Genomic DNA, 21,586 nt, shown 5'->3' with positions numbered 1-21,586 from the left:
TTCTACCATTAGTACCAACTTTCAATATACCATTGGTGCAATAATTTGACAATGGTACCAACTTTACCAATAAACCCTGAACGGAAATTGGCATACAAATGTAACGATTTTACCAATGTTACCAATGGGAGTCCAATGGAAACGTTGGTAATACTGAATTACAGATTTCTTTGTCTTATAAGTTATTGGCACATGCCAGAATCGCAAGAAAATCAAAGCAGACTCATAGCCGAGAAACAAACCACATCAGGATCAACTTCTTTAGTTGCCATATCTATGAGTTCTATATAATCCATTTAATGGATCATGTCTAAATCATACTTCAAAATCATGAATTTAAGTGTTTGATATGATTTTTTTGTGATTTTGGCATGATTTTTTAAAAAGGCTGAGAGGAAAAATCCTTTATATCATTGTGAATCCGGGATCCAAGTCTTTCTAGCTTGTTGCCATGTCGATAACCAGCCGTGACGTCATTTACCAACATTTACCACACTCTAGACTGTCTGCAGAAAAATATACCATTGGCAAAAAACATTGGTACCAGTGGCATGCCAATGGTAATTAATTTTACCAACGGCAACTTTTGTCTACCAACGGCAGAACTGTGAACGCACCCATTGACTACTATAGTTAAATTAATTAATCAGATAATTAAACAGGTCAATTTCACAAAACCTGTTTTTGTGTATGTATATGAATTCATGCTTATTTAAACAAAAATATCAACGAATTCCAAATTTTGAAGGTTTTGTGCATGTTTCTGTTCCTACAAAACAGTTAAACTTCATACATCCATAAGTGTGCTTTTGTTACATTCAAATATTTAATAATCGATTTATCATTTGAAGAAACACATGTGCCTTACTAGTATCTTTTTTTTGATAAGAAAAAAATTACACAAGCTTTAATTAAAAGACAGTTTCATGGTGAATAAAATAAAGCATTGAAATTTATTTCAGTAAGTGTCAATAAAATCCATTTAAAAAATTTCACTATCATATGTTCAGGTAATGATCAGCAGTGTAACCCCCCCCCCCCTCTACTTAATTAAGTGCAATCAACTTACTTGCTGAAGTTTTAAAGTTTGGTAAATTATTAATATTATTTTTTATGAAGCTGTCAGAATTGAAAATTTCTATCTAACATGCACAGACACACAAATAAGATTACTGAGTTAACCAGAGAGGTGTATTTACGCAGTTGAACATCATTCTACTACAATACAGGTGTCACGTGCAGTAGAGCGTAACTAATCCCTATCGATCATCTCTTCATAGTGAAATTCATGAGATAATCATGCCATACAAAACATTTTGTTTTCACAAGAGTAGCAATTAGGGCCTCTACATGGAATCCAAATCTAAAAGGTGTGAATTTCTTTAGCCATGGAAAAACTATTAATTGTGATAAAATTCTTTTGAAAAATAATTACAAATTGGTCTAACAGGACATACATATTTTTTTCATTAACACAAAGAGAGTTAAGCTTATCTAAATGTAATTTGTTTAATTGCTTTAATAGGTAAAATTTACAATAGGACACATAATTACCCAAGCAAATGTGTATAAAAAACGTGACAGAATCGTAACAAGTGATGAAATGGCCGCCTATTACAGTGTTAATAGGGCTGTGGGGTAGGATTTGAGTGGCCGCTGACCGCGTTACACAGGTGGCCGTTTATTCCAGTTAAAATATATAGTAAAAATCATCGGGGGAACTGAGAGTGGCCGCTGACTGCAAGTGGCCGTTGATTTCGGGTGGCTGCAAAGACAAGTTTGACTGTATATAATATTTGGAGTAAGAGAGATATCAGAGAATTTATTCATGATAACTTAAATGGCTTTAATATAGGTACAATTTCCTGTAAAGCATTTGCTTTTATTTTGGTTAATAATTCAGAATTCTTCATTGACGTCTTTGTTTTTAGTATTCTATTTATTTTAGGGAATACAATGAAGCTTTAAGTAGGCTGGCAGACATGATTCGAGGGATTGGTGATCCTCTGGTAGCCATATATGCCAGATGCTACCTAAGCAGAGTAAGATTCTTCTGTATTTCCTCACACTATTGTAGTCACATTATTATGTATGTGCATATCAAAAGATACAGTTACATGTATTTTGGATCACCATATTTTACACCTTCTGTTATCCCTATGTAGGTTGGTATATTGGTGGCTCCTCAGATTCGAGACCATTTGATGCCTTGTTTTGATGACTTTTTGTCAACTTACAGTCAGGTTTGTATCTATGGTTACTTTATTGTTTACTTCTTTGGCATAACTATCAGTAAAATTATTTGTAAGAAACTCACTGGGACTAAGAAAAAACTGCAAATTATCTGAGAATTTGATATATCTAGGCTTAAATACATATACTTTAAGAATAAGGGGTTGGGACTTCCAAATTATTCTGACATATCCATAATATTCGAGATATTAGTGTTCAAAATAATTAGATCAACTGTTTGGTTATTTATCAGGTTCAGAGTGACACAGTACAGAACACCCTGGCGGTACAGAAAGTAGAGATGCCTAAATATCTGACTTTATTCTCCCCGGCACTGGACTGGCTTCTTCAGTGTCTGGCTAACAAGTCCTCAGAGAAAACTCTGATGGAAGTACTACAGAAATCTAAGAAGCACTGTAACAGGTAAGGTCAAGACAAGTTAAAGGCAAAATAACAAGGTATTTCATAGAAATTAAGTAGCAAATGTAAAAGTATTAAAAATTTATAAGCTCTAGTGAACTTTTCTGAATACCCTTAGTTCAGGTTTTGTCTATCCATCCTGTTGTTTGTGATATATGTTATTTAAAATTAATGTAATTTTATTCTTAAGTCTGTACTTAATTCATGCATTTGATTTGATTATTTTGATTTGACATGGATACACTTTGAATTATTAAATATGATTTAATCCCAAACATTTTTGTTGTAAAATTATGCTTAGATACTGTAAATCACTTTTTATTCGCGAGAACTTTATTTTCGCGTAATTAAACGAGACAGTGCGCTCGCGAAAATTTAATTCTGGCATATAATTGCATTCCTTAAGATAATATAGAACAATACCCACAATTTGTGAAAATTTTGTTTTGCTAATTAAAAGTGAATGACTATCTCACGAAAATAAGGTGTCGCGAAAATTTAGTGATCTACAGTAGATGACAAAGCTCAATTACATCTCTTCATTTTAGTGCTTTACTCCTGAATTCCATTATCTCTGCCTTCAAGCCTGAGTTTGTGGCAGTGCGAGCAGTACAGTTTACTGAGATGATCAAGGAGTGTGAAGAAACAGGATTTCCAAAGGTATATTCTCTTAAAACATGACATTAAATCTAAAAGTATCATAAAAAGTAATATTACGTCATTTATTTCAAAATAAAAAGGTTAAATAGCATATTGAATTTACTCAAAAAAGAATCCTGAAATAACATGAAAGAATATTTTTAGAAACTCAGCTGTCTGTTAGTTCTTTTCTTTGAGGATATTTGCAGAAAGTGCTTAATTTTTTCCTTTGTACCCTGCTGTTGTGATTTTCTGGAGACTATCATCTTAGTATTGTGTCATTGTAGCATTTCCTGTACAGAACCCTGGGTCTATGTCTTGTCATGGCCGATCCCCCCGAGGATCAACAACTGGCCGTGCTAAACGAGGTCTGGAAAACTGTGATGAAACTTAAAAACCCTGGGGTAAGTTGTATTTTCAGGAAAGTGAAAGTAGATCAGGCTGATGATTTTATTTTTATAGAATGCTGATGTCTTGATTTTTATTGATAAGTAAAAATAAGTTCCAGAACAATTCTAGGTTTCTAATGCAACTGGATGACATTTTTTTCAGGATTATATCGGTTGCTCAGAGATTTGGATAGAGTATGTTGTGAAACATTTTGGGGTGGGTAGAAAAATGGAAACAATTTTTGCCTTAAAAACTTGAATTAAAAAACTTTAATGCATTTGTTAGCATTTAACATACCAGAACAAATATGTACAAATGTATATATACGTGAATTGAGAATGTGAAGTTTTAAACACGAAACTAAGATCTTTCTCAGAACTTGACTGAGCATGAGTATAGCAGTATTTACTGATACCTCCTGTATTGCTTTGCAGAAGAAAGAAGTGAACAAGATTTTAGCTGACATCATTAAACACATGACTCCAGACCGAGCTTTTGAGGACTACTATCCCCAGCTTCAGTCTGTGGTCACCAAAATACTTGCACGCTTACACGATTTCTCTGTTCTCTTTTCTATAGTGAGTTTTAATTATGTAATGAATATTTCAACGTTTAAATATATTTCATATTCAGAGTCTGGATGTAACGTATTACTTTATAAACTACTAGCATTACAATATTATGAATATAGTGTAATTTTTTGTAGGAAAAATTTTTACCATTCATTGACATGTTTCAAAAAGATTCAGTTAAAGTAGAAGTCTGTAAAAACATCATGGAAGTCTTTGTAAAGTAAGTATTTTCTATTGTTTTTCTCAGTAAAACTACAACCATTTATTTCATACAGTCAACAGAAGTCTTGTCACACATATATTAGGGCTGTATCAATATATCGATATATCGATACGTATCGATATTCAAGAAAAATATCATATCGAAAAATTACTTCCAATACATATCGGACAAGCAGTTTTTCTTCTAATTCTGCTAAAAAGGTGGAAATTATAATCAGCAAAGATTATATTTCACCTTTTTTAATTAATACTGATCAATGATTATAGATTTATAAAAGAAATAACACAGTTTTTATAGTTATAATAAAATACATAACAATATTATTTTAACATGTTGATTTTACAGTCATTAAAAGTTTCGATTTGATGTGTTTTATTTACTGACTATGGGATAAGAACTTTTAAATGGGTAATAAAACACTAATTTTTTATGAAATCCATGCATTTAATGATTAATAAGCCTTTTTTGATGGACTTGCTTTAGAATCCAATATATCGCATATCACTTTAAAAAATATTGTATCGTATCGTATCAAATATTTTTGCTCAATACACAGCCCTAACATATATGCTTACAGGGCTGTGTTCTAGATCTTAGCAAGTAGTTATGCACTGTGTGAATTGAGGATTATCCATACATAGTGACTTGGCTTGCATTTGATTCAAGCTATGATCTAAAACTTACTTATCTAGATGAACAAAACTGGATTCTTACATCATATTTTCAATTTATATTTTAGATACCAGTTGGAACCAACTAATGACCCTGTGATAATTAACGCCTTAATGTTTATTTGTAAAACCATGCACGATTCAGTCAAGTAAGTTTACAGTTCTACATTAATGATATAGTCTTTTTCTGTAACTTCTATTCTGTTTCTGTAACTTACAATCTGTGACTTATTTTTTGTTTCTGTATCTTACAGTGCTTTAACACTAGATGATGAGAGGAAGATGATAAGTAACCTGATCAGTGGATTTATTTGTAACATCTCCTTTGGGAGGGACTTTGAACAACAGCTCAGTTTTTATGTGGAGTGTAGAGCCTCATTCAGTAACTTGGATCAAGTTTTGGTTCAACTTATACAGGTTAGATTCTCTTACATTCTTTTAGTGTTTGATTCTGAATTTATAACTTCACAAGTCTGCAAAACATATTGAAAAGCAAAGGCACATGAGTATTTCTATGGATGACTTTTTGTACTACATGGAAGACTCAATATTTTTTTTCCTAGAATGTAAACAATCTATCCATGGAGACTAGAAGAGTAGTCAAGGGGAACCACTCCAGAAAAACAGGCAATTTTGTCAGGGTATACTGAACTTTTTATTTGGTCTAAAAATACAAGTTTCATTTTAAACATATAAACATACATGAAACATGATTAGAAAAAAATGGATCACTGACCAAAATTTGGACATATTTTACAGGCCTGTGCTGCCTACTGTTTCATCACCATTCCTTCTCTGCAGTCTCCTATGGCACAATTACAGCTATATCTTCTTTCTGGACAGTGTGCACTGTTAAATCAATGCTACAGCCAAGGTGTGTTGTCAATCGTCACTTGTTCGCTGATCTACAGTCTGTGTTTCTTCTTCAGATTTAGAGGATTTTTATTGCACAATATTATGTATTGTATCCAAGAACATTTATCATTGCTCAAGTGACTTTTTCTGTATTTACAGCTGATGCTTTCTTTAAGGCCCTCATCTCTCTTATTCCGGACATTCCTAAAGTTTTAAAGGTTGAAGGCAAGACTAGATCAACGGAGCCTTTACTGGTGGAACATATCTATAATTTCCTGTCTACCTTACTAATTGTTCCTGTAAGTTTTTATGTTCCTTTTTAATGCATGTATAGAAAAAAATCAAGCTGTTTAAAGACGAAAAGTCTGTATTTTTTAAAAGCTTTAGCATGAGGATTTTACTACCATGAGTACATTGAGATCTCTGGGTTTAAATGGATACACTTTTAATGTTAATTTACAGGACAACCCTGATGCGGGAGTGCTGTACTTGTTGCGTGGCCTCCTGAACATCATACAGAATTATACATGGGAGCCACAGTCAGATGCCAAAGTTTTAGTGTACACCAGGGTCCTAGCCTTATTGTCAGCCATGGGTCAAGACTCCTACATCTATCATGCAGACAGAGGTAAATAAGCTATCTGTTTGTCATAAATTCTGTGTAGTAAATCTGCTTATCAGATAGTGAAAATTGTAAATAGAGAACACTATCCATTAGAGTTGGCCATTGGAAGAGGGTTGATAAAAATTCCATGCAGTTTCATTTCAGTTATATTGCTTCATTTCTTTTTCAGTTGATGCCAATGATTCAATGTATGGATCAGACCCCAAATTTCTCAATGAAATCAAGACAATGTGCAGCACCCTGGTAGAGGAAGTTTTAAACCATCTAAAAATGCTAGCCCAGTCTGGGGTTGGTATTATATCAAAAAATGTTTCCTAAAGGCTCACTTCCATGTTGGCTTTTATGTCTGAAATGATTCTTTCGATAGGATAGAAAAAACAAATGAACATTGCAAGAGAGGGGAAGACAATGCCACTATTTTCAACTTTCCTTCATATTGAAACTGGAAATTTAACTCTCTCATCCTTTTTGTAGATGCACAAAAGACAAAGTGTCATTGCCTTAGAGCTGTTCCAGACAATTATTGCTCATGGAGATATAAGAGAGCAGAGTTTATTTTCCCTGGCAGCTAAGCTCTGGGGACTAGCTCAGAAGCAAGGAGAATTAGACACCAAAACCATGGTATAATTCTGTCCTGATTAATACCTCATGTCACATTGGTTGACTGTATTTGAGATTATTTAACATTATTTAAAAAAAAAATTATATCTGCCTTGGAAAAAATACTGATGAAATAATGAATTCATTACATGTATTTACAGGTTCGCAGTTTAAATGGAGTCAAAAGTAAAGCAACATCTACATCCATAAGAGAATACTCAGAGCTTGCAAGCAAGCTACCCCTGGAATCCAGAACTTAGTGTTAGATCAGTCAACTTATCCAAAGACTTATGTTTATGTGACATTGATTAAAAAACACTTTTAATAGACTAAGTGATGAATTGTGCAAATGTCACACTTAACACTGGTGCTGAAATTTAATTACTATACTTTCAACTGTTGGCAACAGTATAGACTTTAATGGTCTTCCAGTATGGTGTTCAAAAAGATGAACAGTATGATATACAGAAGTACAGTATAATGTCTATTACAATGTGACCTATTTTGAACTCATAGTACATTTACTATGTATGTATGTGTCAATAAATGAGCATCAATATATTAATATTAAGAGGGCTTAATTTTTTTTTTCACAGAAATAATTTTTTTCCCTCATCCAATATCATGTCGAAGTAATTGGCTTGAATATAATTCTTTTTCTATGGTTAAATGAAAAGGGATGCCCAGAATTTCTGTCCTTTAAATGGCAGATATGTATGTAATCATGGTATTATATTTACATTCAGTGTAATTTTCCTTATGAAATCCATTAGAAATACACGACGTTCAAATTTCTATAACACACGCGAAACCTTGTCACCACGCGTTAGAATACACAGTAGGAACTACATGCATTTTCAATACTCTAGGAACACCAAAATGTGAAATGTTTTATTTCAATTTAATGAAAAACTATAACCCTGAAAAATTAACGTAAAAATTAACGTAATGTGCATTAAGAATTAATTTGTCACTTTTTTTCCTCGCAATGTTTGTTTGCGTTATTTAACTTTGCAACGTCATTTAACGTCGTTTGACGTCACAAACGGCTCTTACATCTATTAACCACTGCAGTTTTGAAGGGCGCTAAATTCACATCTAAGATTAACCAAATAAGCAATTATGAAAAAGGAAAATTAGAGAATGTAAATATAAGCATTGAATTCATATTTTTGGATGTCTTCGGTCCTATAACACACCTGGCCGTGCCGACAAATTATCATACCGCGCTAACGCGCGGTATTCAATTTGTCGGCACGGCCAGGTGTGTTATAGGACCGAAGACATCCAAAAATATGAATTCAATGCTTAAATACAATCCAAATGTACAACATCTTGGGGAGTTAATTTTTGTGTAATATTGAAGACTTTCTTTTGAAATATCACAGCAAAATGAATAATGAATCAATTTTTTCTTTCAAAAAAGTTTTTTAATTTAGAAGTGCTTTTTAAATGGGGTGCAGTAGATAAAAAAAAGATGTAGTTCTGTTGACCTTGAGAGTTGTATTCAATTCATACCAAACAATGTGGGAAGATTAGCTTTCTTTTATTAATCCAATATACATGTACTGGGGTATTATAAATTTAAGTCCAATAAAAGTGAAAAATGTCATTCAGTCACTTAATTAATATCTGGAGGGGTATCCTATATAGGTAGAGCAAGGTAACCCTTCTCTCCCCCACTCTTGGTAATGATGCTACAGATGTGTGCCAAAAGTTAAAGATAATTTTATTTTTACCTTGCTTTTTAATTTTTTTTTTTTGATTATATATTTCACTGAAAACAACATTTTGTAAAAAAAAAACACTGGCATGACAACATTGGCAAAGATATGTATGTGTACAAAGTATCAAAAAATGAAAATAAGAAATCTGCAACTACATGTAGTTCAAACCCATCGAAGTACGACTTAACAACGGTTATATTCAAAAGTTACTTCCCTTGTAAGAACTCTTTGATTTGTCCTTCACTGCTGCAGGAGAACTGCAGAGGAAAGTAGAAAGATGGGTCTTCTACGACATACGCTGAAAAAGGTACGTAATGTGTATTCTTATGACCTTTTCTTACATTGGAGCGAACCAATCTCAATACACGCCCATGGATAAGTTTAAAATTAAAGCGGTGATTCTAAGTAAGGTCATACACCGAGTTTGAAATTGGTCTCAATTGTTTCAGTAGGCATAATGTTTCCCAGCAATAGATAGTTTTCGATAGGCCTGAATTTAGCGAAAGTTACCTCCCGTTGGCCGCCATATTGGAGGTCATACCCTCTTTGTCTTACCAAGTTTAAGAAAATATAGCAGAAATATTTGGTGGAAAATGTTTATCAAATAATTTTTTTTAAATAAAGGAGGCTTCCAAAAAATTATATACTTCAGAAAAATAATGATTTCTAATTCAAAATAGCAAATATAAAAATTTTAAATTGGTTGAACAATGAAGGAATATGAGCATTTGGACCTCCAGTATGGCGGCCAACGGGAAGTAACTCTTGGTCAATCGAAAACTATCTATAGTATTCCTATAATTGGAAACACCGGTAAATTGTGGAGATCTTAATTTAAAAGTAATCTTTCAGATTACTGATGGAAAGTTTGTGTGGGTTTTTTTTCACAACATATGGCAGTGTAAACTTGTCAAAAAAAAAACAAAACTGATAAGGCAAATGTTAAACATTTTTTTGTAAATCACTAAATGTTTCTTCTTTTTTTAAAAGATATACAGTGCAGTATGTATCACTGCTAGCAATACAATTTTCTTATTTTTGAAGATTTTCTTTCACATTTAAATATTTTATTTTAGGGTCTGATGGGCAACCATGCCCAATTGAGACTTTTTCATGGAACAAACGCAGCTGCTGCCAAAAAGGTTGAACTTTCTCTATCTCTTTGAATATATTTTTATGCTACTGTAACATTATTTTCTTACATTCACAAGAACAACTACCTGTGTAATGCCTAATGAACATGATGAAATGTCAAGTTTTGGGACAACTGCACTTTACCGGTACGTCCAAATAACATGGAAATAGCACGTGCTCTTTCTATATAAGAGAGTCACGCGTCAGCGTGACGATTTCGCTAAAAAGGCAATAAAATGCAAAAATAACCTATTTTTTGAATTTCTCGTCATTTTTCATGTTAATAAACTTCGTTTAATTAACGAAGTTATTAATTAAAACTAAAAGCACTTTCAAAACAAACCTTTGGCTTTCATTTTGTCGGCCACATTCCAAAGTCGTGACGTTGTTAAGCACGTGACTTATTTCAGTGCTGTGATTGGTCAGGGTAGGTGACGTGAAATAGAAAGTTTGACTTCCACTCTATTTGATTGTAAACAGTGATTCATCATGCACCTTATTTAAGATGATTTGTGTTGTGTTTTCTATGAATGGATATTTTTAATTGACTGACTGCAACATTCTAGAATTTTTGGAAATTTTAGCGATAAATGTGATCCTTAGTTTATGGAAATGTTGAATAAGTGCATGGAGGGGCAAAACTTGTAAACATGCAGTGAGTACGGTCTTGTTTCGAGAAACAGCAATCGGCAGTATAAGAAAAATGAAACGTAAGAGACACATCTTAGATTTCTGGAAACAGAGCTGCAGTAAATCCTGGATTTACGAACTAAAATTTATCTATTTCAAATTGCAAAACACTGGATACTTTACAATCATTGAGACCACATGGAAGGCAGTTATATAGGAAATCTCTACTAAAACAAGAATGCACTAGGATAGTAGCTGTAATTAAAAATTGACGTTTATCACCTTCATCACCCGTAAAAATGTATTTATAACTCATCAAAAAAAGAAACAATGGTTCTACAAGTATAGTGACACGTACGTATGGCCCCGAGTCTTAACGCAGATTTATCTAACGACTAAGGTAAGTTTGTTTTATTTATTTTTACGTATTGGGGGCTGCCGCCCCCACACCCCCGCTTAAAAAAGCGAAAACCCATTTAGATATCTTTTTTCTCGCTTAGAGAGTTTCTTACACAACAAAATGGCGTCGCCCATCATAGTTGATACGTTGCTAAGTTTTACGCCGCGCACTCTCACGCGCGGATCTAGAATCAAAATGGCGGCCGTACCGGTAAAGTGCATTCTATCCCAAGTTTTTCTATTAATTTTAAGTTTATTTAGAAATGTAGATATTGTCTTTAAAATTAAATGTATTACTTTTCAGATTTATTTGATATTATGTGTCTCATGAGAAAAATTTTGGTTTTTTATAGGTTGCGATGAGCAAGTTTGACCAGGATACATACATAGACTATGATAAATATGAACATAAACTAAAAGTAGTCAGAGAAAAGTAAGTAAGAGGTGGATTTTTTCGGTTGGTATTTTATTGAAAAAATTACCACTTAATATGTTTTACGGTGTGACCGTTGGGGCGAGCGCAGTTGTACCATCAAAAACACTTGAGATCAGCCACTTCGAACGTCAAGCCGCATGAGACATCTCGACTAGCTGTGACGTCATACGACGTCACAAAGCTCGTCAGAGCTTACGGAGACAGCCGAGCGTCTGTTTGAAACTAAAGAACTAGTGCAATTTTTGTCGAAAAACATTGCAGAGTTATTTCTTGTTTCTTTGAAAGATTTCTACAAACTGAAAGTCTGATATATGCTTTACGTTATTTATTTATTTATTCGGCAATATTCGGCCAAAGGACATTGGGTAGTGCAGGAATTCTGGGAATGTTGCACAGAGAAATTGGCTGACGTATGTACAGATTTCAATCCGAATTTCCTCTGTTCTTACACGTTAGTCTATTGAGCTCGCTTCGCGCTCGCTAATATGTTCTACGGTGCAACCGTTGGGGCGAGCGCAGTTATTTACTATCAAAAACCTTTTGCACAGTTATTACCTCAGTTCATAAAAAAAAAGAATAAAAAGAAATCACTTCTCAGGCGTCGGGATCGAGATTCCGAATTTTTCGGAAGTTTCCAACAAAATCGGAAATACCCGAGCCGTTAAGTGACGAAAGTATGACGTCAAATAAAAAGTCCTGTTGACTTAGAACGCAAACGATAGTTTTGTGGCATGGATATTGCATTAAATCGTTGTTTGTAATTTTTTTTCAAGTAAGTTGTTGCTATGTTTTAGCCACCATGTTGCTATGCACCGCAAAGGATTATTGGGAGTTTGGAATTTTTTCACGCGGTGAGATAAAAATTTCTTGAAACAATGTGCAGATTTCAACCCGAATTTCCTCCGTTCGTACACGTTAGTCTATTGAGCTCGCTACGCGAGCGGCGCTTCGCGCCGCCTCGCTGCGCTTGCTATTAGATATTGTTTTTATTTCTATTGCAATAGTAATTGTAATTTTGTCAGTGTCCAAAAGGAAATGAGTATTTTTTGTTAAAATATGAATTATAAAATTAAGCAGTACAATAAATATATGAAATTGAAAGGGTATGGTACTAAGTAATTTGATTTCAAGAAATTTGGCTTCTATACCAAAATATGTCTATTGCTGAAGTATTAATTGAGGGATGAAACACTAGCAAAAACCTGGCATTGAAAATGATTGTAAATATACATGTATATAGTTATTGAACTTTCATATAAATATATTATACATGCAAGCAAATATGCTTTGAAAATATAATTTTGTCAGAAGCAAGGCAAGAATCCCTCCTTAATAATGGGGTGCTGGTCAATAGATCAGGAGTCCGTAGAAATTATTCTTTTTTAAAAAAAATTATCAGTCAAAATATTGATTTTTTAATCATAATGGGCTATAAACTGAAGGTGAAAAATGAATATGTATGTATACTGCAAAGTATTAATATAATTTTTATTTTGTAGATTGAACCGACCTCTGACACTGTCAGAAAAAATTTTATATGGACATATCGATGACCCTAAAACTCAGGTAATTTTCTTTTTATAAGAGTCAAAAGAAAATTGAATATTCTTCATGTAATTTGCTTTTATGGTTTTGTTAAAACAATAATATATTATCAATTAGCAGAAATGTAGATTAACAAATGTTTTTTAAATACATTATAAAGGATATTCAAAGAGGAGAGAGCTATCTCAAGCTTCGACCAGACAGAGTTGCTATGCAAGATGCCACTGCTCAGGTAGTTAGCATTTATAAGAAGTAGATAATCTAAGTACATGTATTTCAGACTTTCATTGAATTTGTCCTACTAATGAAATCAACAAATTTTGAAATCCCTTGTATGTTTTATACTTTTAGATGGCCATGTTGCAATTTATCTCCAGTGGTTTGCCAAAGGTTGCAGTACCATCTACCATTCACTGTGATCACTTGATTCAGGCACAAGTTGGAGGCGAGCAAGATTTGAAAAGGGCCAAGGTAGAGCTTTTTTTTCAATATGATTTACATCTACAATACCACCATGTAATTTAATTTAGCCAACACCCCCAAGAAACACTCTAAATGTTGTTTGTAAGGTATTCATGCAAGTATTTCTGGGATGAATCGTTAAACATAAATAAAAGTTGATTAAAACTAACAATAAATTAATATAATAAAATAAAAAGAGGATTGAAAATTTTGTTCTTCATTCATTACTACAGGGGTTAGAAATGGCCTTTAATAATACAAAAAAATATAGCTGATTCATTTTTAACATGTTTCTTTTTTGTTATCCACAGGACCTTAACAAGGAGGTTTACGATTTCTTGGCTACAGCGGGAGCTAAATACGGAGTAGGATTCTGGAAACCAGGCAGTGGCATCATCCACCAGGTCAGGATTTTCATTTCTTGGCTCAATTAATAATACATACATGTATTAGCTTATGAGTGTGGTTTGTTTGTGTGATATCCTACATATATTGTAGACGTCCAGATGAGATCACAAACAAACCTAGAGTAAAATCAAGATAGAGGTTACAGGTATAGACTGACTGAGATATAGTCAGACTATGTATATTGCCTCGGACAAACATTTTATACATCCAGATCTTTTCATGATGTGCTGAACATTTCATATTCTATAGGATAGTATTTGTACTGTAAATGTATGCTGAATGGCATTGTATTTGCATTTCATATGGTAAAAGAGTTACATGTATAATGTACTTTTACAAATTAATTGTGTTGGCTGACTTTTTATACAACATTGTTTCCCATGCTAACTAATGAAGCTGTGTTAACATTTCACCATAGATTGTTTTGGAAAATTATGCTTTCCCTGGAGCCCTTATCATTGGAACCGACAGTCACACCCCAAATGGAGGTTAGTACTAAAATTTAGTTGTTGAGACAGAATCTAACGGAGATGGGTTTGAATTGTTATCAGAAGTGGTGACTTGTATAAACATTTTACTTTAAGGTGGCCTTGGGGGTCTCTGTATTGGAGTGGGTGGTGCTGATGCTGTAGATGTCATGGCTGGATTACCATGGGAACTGAAATGTCCAAAGGTTTGTCATTTTTTAGCATTCAAAAATATTCCATATGTAAATAAGTCTTTTTCCTGCCATTAAAAACACTCCAGACTGTTTTATGATACCATATTTTCTAGTTATACATGTAGTTAAGTAATGGCATTTTTAAGATTCACAGGTGTCTTTTTAATATGTTTTAGGTTATTGGTGTTAAACTAACAGGTAAACTAAGTGGGTGGACCTCTCCCAAGGATGTCATCCTAAAGGTGGCAGGTATATTGACGGTGAAAGGAGGAACTGGGGCCATAGTGGAATATCATGGCCCAGGGGTCGATTCCATCTCTTGCACAGGTGATACAGCCACGTATATTTAAGATTTACTGAACAATTTTAATTTAAAAACCTATTTTGAAAGTTTCATGTTTGAGTGACAATCATTCTTATTCTTAATTTTGTTCAAATATTCATGCATGAGGGAAATTTTAATATAAGATAACCTTTTCTTTGGTTGTTCACTTAGGAATGGGAACAATTTGTAATATGGGAGCTGAAATCGGAGCCACCACCTCCTGTTTCCCATACAATGGTAGAATGGAGGACTACTTGAGGGCCACCAACAGGGGAGGTAATTAGGAGAAATAAACATTATACATTTATATACATAGCTGGCTAGGGCTGCCAATAAACAAGAATGATATTTTTTTCTGAAATAATCTAAATCTCGATTTAAAAGAGAATCACTTACACAGAGCTATGACACTGTGATCTTTTTGTTTAGATGTAGAAAGCAAATAAAATTTCTGAGATCAATACACCTGATCTTGCAGAGCATGGCAATGTTAAAACAGATCCAATGTAAATGTTCAAAATTATTTGGTTGATATTTTACATCATGTACATGGGGGATGATATTTTGCATTTTAACTGATATATATTTATTTGAATTACAAAAATGTGTTGTTGAAGAACTTATAGAGATCTCTGTTTTTTGTGAAGTTAAAAATTTTAGTACGGTGCATAATTTTGTTTGGCTTGAAAGATTCAAAATGAAGCCTTATCTTACTGTTTTTCTATATATTTCTTATTTGGATATTGAAAGCTGGACAAATCACATGCCAGCAATGTCAAGACTGAAGTTGTTGCAACAATGTACAAATCAGATAAATTTTTAAAAAATCATAAAATTTCATTTTTCAGATTTAGCAGACTTGGCAAATAATTACAAAGGCTTTTTGTCACCAGATAAAGATTGCTTTTATGACCAGCTAATTGAAATTGATCTGAATAAGGTAAAGTGTTAATTTTACCTATTCGAATACTGTACTTAAATATACCTTTGTCTCAAAAGTATTAATATGTGTTCTAAATATTTAACAGTTCTACATCATATAATCAGTACATGTAATATTGTAGTTAGAGCCACATGTAAATGGACCTTTCACTCCAGACTTGGCTCATCCTATTTCAAAACTTGGCACAATTGCTAAGGAAAATGATTGGCCCTTGGATATTAAAGTTGGTAAGAAAAAATATACTGAGGCTGACATAAAAAAATTATACATGCATGTATGTCTATTATTGAGTTTTAGACTTTATTTTTAAAGTTTTTTTTTTTTAATTTGATTCCTTGAAACTATATGTTAACTTGCAGAATTATAAAGAACTTTTATGTTTTTCTTTGCAAAAAATAAAATAAAAAAAGAATTTTCATGTTTTGTAAAAAGGATTGATTGGAAGCTGCACCAACAGTAGCTATGAAGACATGAGCCGATCTGCCAGCATTGCTCGACAGGCACTCAACAAAGGAGTCAAATCTAAGAGCTCATATACAATTACACCAGGCTCAGAACAAATCAGGGCCACCATTGAAAGGGATGGACAGGTACACATTGAAACCTTTGATGCATTTATGTTAAAACAAATTTCTTTCCAAAGACCAGCAATTTTTATTCACATGGAATCTTATTCTTATAGGCAGAAACACTTAGACAGATAGGAGGGGTTGTATTGGCTAATGCTTGTGGTCCATGCATTGGCCAGTGGGACAGACAAGATGTGAAAAAAGGAGAGAAAAACACTATCGTTACCTCATATAACAGGAACTTCACTGGTCGCAATGATGCTAATCCTGCTACTCATGCATTCGTTACCTCCCCTGAATTAGTGACGGCTCTGTCTATCGCAGGAACTCTGAACTTTAACCCAGAGACAGATAGCATCACCGCAGCTGATGGTAAGATATTTTTAATTTTTGTGTATTTAAGAAAAACTTTTTGTAACTGTTAATATTTGTATTAAATTTAATATTTGATAGGTATCCCTTCATGATTTCATAAATATATGGGTGACTGCTAATAAAGAAAATTTTCAGATAAAATGAAGTACATCATAAATCATTTTCACTAGCCAAGTTTCATTGAATCTTTTTTTTACTATTTGTAATCTCATATCAACTAATGAATTGTTTAAAAATTGTCATGAAAAAAAATATATATATTTTTGGGGGTGTCATTTTTAATGAATTCAATTTTATTTAGGTTCAAAATTTAAACTTGAAACTCCCTATGGTGACGAGTTACCTGCGAAAGGTTTTGATCCCGGTCAGGACACCTACCAAGCCCCTCCTGCTGATAGCTCCAGTGTCAATGTTAACGTGGACCCCCAGAGTACCAGGCTACAACTTCTTACCCCCTTCCCTAAATGGGACGGGAAGGACATAGAGAACATGCCAGTCCTAATAAAGGTGAATAACTTGTAAAATTATTTTTAAAAATATCATGAAGAGGGGGAAATATGAAATACATGTAAATGTATTGTTGAGAGTTGTTTATATCTGTTTTAAATTGTTTTGCAGGTTAAAGGAAAATGCACAACAGATCATATCAGTATGGCTGGGTACTGGCTGAAGTTCAGAGGCCATCTTGACAACATTTCTAACAATCTTTTGATTGGGTAAGTCTGATAATGTCAGAGTTTAGATATTGAAAATATTCTGGTCACAAGAAGAGTGTCTTTGTAAGGATATGAAATGTTGAAATGGTCAATAATTTTTTTCGCTCAGTTCTCAAGTTGGTTTTAAAAATCATTATTAGTGTATTATTTTTCTTTTGGAAATTTAATGTATAGACGTGTATATGCATTTACATTTTTTTTTTATCTAGAGCTACAAATATTGAGAATGGTGAAGCTAATAATGTGAAGAATCAGTTAACTGGTCAGTTTGGAACAGTACCAGAAGTTGCCAGATATTACAAAGTAGGTGTTTTCGTTGAACATTGTTTTGTTCACTCATTTTCTGCTCCACATTTAAGTACATGTAAATATATATTGACATTCTTAACACATATGTAGGCTAACAATGTTCCCTGGTGTGTGGTGGGTGATGAGAACTATGGAGAAGGAAGTAGCAGAGAACATGCTGCTCTGGAACCCAGGCATTTAGGAGGAAGGGCCATTATTGTTAAAAGCTTTGCCAGAATCCACGGTAAATTATTTTAGTAAAATTGAAACAAAAATATTAAGTGACATGTATCTTAAAGCAATATGAGCTGCATGTTTGACATCGGAAAAAAAATTATAAATTTGTAATTTTTTATTTCAGTGACAGAAAAATAGAACATTTATAAACTTCTGTTGTTAATATTTGCTATGAAAGAACTTTTTATAAGCTTTGATTGAAGCAAAATTGTATTATTGTCGTCCTGTACAATAATGATTTCTTATATATTACTGTATATTCGGTTGTACAGAAATATTTCTTCTGAAATATTTTTAAACTTTAGTTTGGTTTTATTGATCTTAAGGGCTCAGATTACATACAGACAAATCATAATAACAAATTTTACCAGCAAAATAAAATTCTCAAAAATGCAGCTGATATTGCTTTAACTGTTATTTCAGTTGTAATGCTGTATGGATATTTTCTTGACTTGTGAACTCCATTTCATTTGTTGCAGAAACAAATCTAAAGAAACAAGGCATGCTGCCCCTTACATTTGCCAATCCATCAGACTATGACAAGATCCAGCCCACAGATCGTATCTCTCTGTTAGGATTGAAAGACTTGAAACCAGGAAAGGTGAGTGACGAATGACACAAATTACTAGACAGCAATAAATTTACTATTGTAAAATGTTGGTTCGTAGGGATTTGATTTCGTGGATGAAGATCTTTTTAGTAGTTTTGCATATGAAAATTAACATTTCGTGGTGGGCATGAATTCATGGGTCTCTTCATACCACAAAAACAACGAAAATTAAACCCCAACGAAAATTAGTGATTTCACAGTATTTTAATGTATATGTTCTTGTACCTTATCATTCATCCAACTGATGTTTGGTAACCCAAAAACATGAATACCAAGGATATATTGAAGTAAATGAGAATCAATTACTGTTACTCATGATTTTAGTACCATTCAGTCTTTTTCATTATATTGTAGCCTGTGCAATGCAAAATTACTCATGCTGATGGATCCTCAGATATGATTGAACTGAATCACTCTATGAATGAAGGACAGATTGAGTGGTTCGTGGCAGGCAGTGCCCTGAACAGGATGGGGGAATTGAGGGCCAGCCAGTAAAGTTTTCTGTGATCTGAGTTTTTAACATTTGAACACTGAGTATTCATGAAATGTTTGTAGCAGCTGACATTTTTCATTGTTTTGTGATAATCCACATGTATGGAAATGATTCTGTCTTCAGAATTAAACAATGAACTGATCAGATATGATTTGTACCATGTCTATTTATAGTTAAATTTGTTCAAATATTTTTAAAGTCCACTTTGTTTATTTTTTCATTTTTTGGGTTTTATTTGCTGGGTCTTAAGGTAGGTCGCGGGTTTACTGCATAAAAAATCTTACGAGAAAACATATCCTGAAAATTTGATATAATGTTCCTGAGAATTTACAGCGTATCATCTGCAATTTTTATAAAATTTGCCTAAGTAGTTTTAATGCTATATCACTTAAAATGCGGTATTGTTATTAGTACATTTTTTACGCTTTACTATTGAAATATATGGAAAAATGACGTCTTTAAGTCATTTTTGTGAAAATAGTTTCTTTTAAAAAGGTTGGATAACTTTTTAAAGATGTAGACGAATTAGTCAGGAATTTCAAAATGTCAAGATGAGGTAAAATCAAAACTATTGATATAAAAAAATCAATACGTCTTCTCGCTAGATTTTTCGCTAAAAAATTTCAAAGTTTCCTTTTACATTGCTGAAATGTTGCGTTTATGGCGTTATTTATGTCTACAACGTCATTTGTTGAACCGTACTACCGTACGAATATAAATATTTTGACATTTGGAATATGCAAGATCTAAAGGATGTCATTTAACTTATTGCGAATAACCAAACAATACTTAATAATAGTGATGATGATAATAAGAAAAAAGAGGAAAGTACATGTATTAAATTTAATGCATTTTTAGTGTTAAGGATTGATTCCATCCTGAAAATTATACGCATATTTTCGTCCCGGCTTTGATTGGAAGTCATGACGCAATACGCATGTTCCCCGGAGTTGCAAATAACGTGCCCAAAATACAACCCCTGAAGTTTTCCGCTAAATAATTTTATTTATGACAACTTTCTTTCTGCATACCATAACTTTCACGCTAACTTATTCTGATTGACTTTTAGCAGTTTAGTAATACTTACTAATGATTTTTCCTAGGGCATTACATATAATCACATCAGAGTTCAGACTGAAATTTAATTATAAAATATGTACGAGGTATTGTATTTAATTTTTCCTAGGGCATTACATATAATCACATCAGAGTTCAGACTGAAATTTAATTATAAAATATGTACGAGGTTTACGTACATTGGCATGCACTTTTTTAAATCTACTTGATTCGTAGAGACTTTGAAGTCTTTTGCAGAGAATTAAGCGGGAAACAACGCAACGTTGCCTTTGTGACGTAACTGACGTCATAATCACGTGCACAAAACAGCCGCTCGAATCGTCAAAATTGTGTACCAAAATTGATGACAAAAGCAAACCCGCGACCTACCTTAAGCTGAAGTGAGCTTTTCTGATCAAAATTTGTATGTCTGCCTGTTTTACTTATCATATTTTAATTCTTTAACTCAATCTCTTCTCTAGAAGAACTTTTAAGTAAATTTCAATCAGTCTGTGCACAAAGTTTGTATGACTTAAAGGATTCAAATTTTTAGAAATGAATGGCCATGTCCTCTTTTAGGGAGAAACAAAAGACCCCACGGCCTTAATGGTCACTTGTGTAATGCTACCTTGTATAAGTAAATAAACAAAGGGGAATAACTTCCCTACAACAGGTTTAAAATTTCCATACATGATCATTCATAAGGGCCCTGTTTTAACACTTGACCCAGGAGTTGTACATTTCACTATTCTGGAAGAAGCATTGCAGATGGAGAAAACTATGTATGCATTCTCTGCCATATGCCTCCAAAACATTCAGGTATCTTTATCTTTCTTCTCTGAAGACATTGACACTTAAAGTGATTATGATATATAATGTATTTAATACATTTCTATAAGTACATCATTATGTACAATAACAAAATTCAACAAAAATGAAACAACAGCGGTATACAAGATACAGTTAAGGTCAGTCAATAAAGTTCCTGAAAATTGCTTCTTAAAGTTTACACAATACTATTAAGGTAGTTCTATACTCGGCACTAAATGGGCTCAATCTTTAAAAATCTGCTTTTATAAGATAGACATACATCCCAGCAATGGATAGACACAAGAAAAATTATATGTCAACATGTTCACTTTTCCGCTATAGCCTATCGGAGTATATACCCCGAAATGTAAAATACTGAAATTTTACCTATCCTAGATTTTGTTGTTTATAAATTAATTTAAGTCTAAATATTCAACTTTAATACCCAAAATAGAGTAGAAACATGTTATTAAACAATAAAATATCATTGTTTTGCATGAATTATTATAAATAGATGCACTTTGTTAGGCTATTG

The 21,586-nt window shown here is 33.1% G+C and overlaps 2 protein-coding genes across 2 annotated transcripts in view; both read left to right on the top strand.

Annotated features, from left to right (window-relative positions):
• Nucleotides 1-7,788, top strand: part of LOC134251374 (VPS35 endosomal protein-sorting factor-like) — a 12,746-nt gene extending 4,958 nt beyond the window's left edge. The window contains exons 9-25 of the mRNA XM_062733768.1: nt 1,949-2,042; nt 2,166-2,243; nt 2,486-2,655; nt 3,201-3,312; nt 3,579-3,695; nt 3,844-3,897; nt 4,116-4,259; nt 4,388-4,473; nt 5,216-5,296; nt 5,402-5,564; nt 5,711-5,788; nt 5,907-6,021; nt 6,162-6,301; nt 6,465-6,630; nt 6,797-6,915; nt 7,102-7,248; nt 7,389-7,788. Coding sequence (XP_062589752.1) covers nt 1,949-2,042; nt 2,166-2,243; nt 2,486-2,655; nt 3,201-3,312; nt 3,579-3,695; nt 3,844-3,897; nt 4,116-4,259; nt 4,388-4,473; nt 5,216-5,296; nt 5,402-5,564; nt 5,711-5,788; nt 5,907-6,021; nt 6,162-6,301; nt 6,465-6,630; nt 6,797-6,915; nt 7,102-7,248; nt 7,389-7,487 — 1,963 coding nt within the window. The 3' untranslated portion in view covers nt 7,488-7,788. The remainder of the gene's footprint in view (nt 1-1,948; nt 2,043-2,165; nt 2,244-2,485; nt 2,656-3,200; nt 3,313-3,578; nt 3,696-3,843; nt 3,898-4,115; nt 4,260-4,387; nt 4,474-5,215; nt 5,297-5,401; nt 5,565-5,710; nt 5,789-5,906; nt 6,022-6,161; nt 6,302-6,464; nt 6,631-6,796; nt 6,916-7,101; nt 7,249-7,388) is intronic.
• A 1,341-nt stretch (nt 7,789-9,129) lies between these two features.
• Nucleotides 9,130-19,383, top strand: LOC134251373 (aconitate hydratase, mitochondrial-like). The gene is made up of 21 exons (XM_062733767.1): nt 9,130-9,261; nt 10,031-10,096; nt 11,471-11,550; nt 13,053-13,119; nt 13,259-13,330; nt 13,450-13,569; nt 13,872-13,964; nt 14,387-14,456; nt 14,553-14,641; nt 14,806-14,956; nt 15,126-15,230; nt 15,803-15,894; nt 16,019-16,124; nt 16,330-16,487; nt 16,580-16,838; nt 17,143-17,348; nt 17,460-17,557; nt 17,767-17,860; nt 17,957-18,089; nt 18,562-18,683; nt 19,047-19,383. Exons 1-21 carry the CDS (start codon nt 9,232-9,234, stop codon nt 19,185-19,187), a joined length of 2,352 nt encoding a protein of 783 aa, XP_062589751.1. The 5' UTR covers nt 9,130-9,231; the 3' UTR covers nt 19,188-19,383.
• Nucleotides 19,384-21,586: the final 2,203 nt, after the last annotated feature.

The sequence above is a fragment of the Saccostrea cucullata genome, unplaced genomic scaffold (genome assembly GCF_032062105.1).
Source record: "Saccostrea cucullata isolate Sc308-1 unplaced genomic scaffold, CSIRO_AGI_Scuc_v1 ctg197, whole genome shotgun sequence".
Classification (NCBI taxonomy): domain Eukaryota; kingdom Metazoa; phylum Mollusca; class Bivalvia; order Ostreida; family Ostreidae; genus Saccostrea; species Saccostrea cuccullata.
The sequence above is the reverse complement of the archived record's forward strand: the minus strand, read 5'-3'. Positions and strand labels throughout refer to the sequence as shown.

Excerpts from the sequence above, each read along its gene's own strand:
- LOC134251373 (XM_062733767.1), top strand. The coding sequence starts at position 9,232 with ATGGGTCTTCTACGACATACGCTGAAAAAG. Across the intron at positions 10,097-11,470 it reads ACGCAGCTGCTGCCAAAAAG|GTTGCGATGAGCAAGTTTGA; the intron begins GTTGAACTTTCT and ends GGTTTTTTATAG. Across the intron at positions 11,551-13,052 it reads CTAAAAGTAGTCAGAGAAAA|ATTGAACCGACCTCTGACAC; the intron begins GTAAGTAAGAGG and ends TTTATTTTGTAG.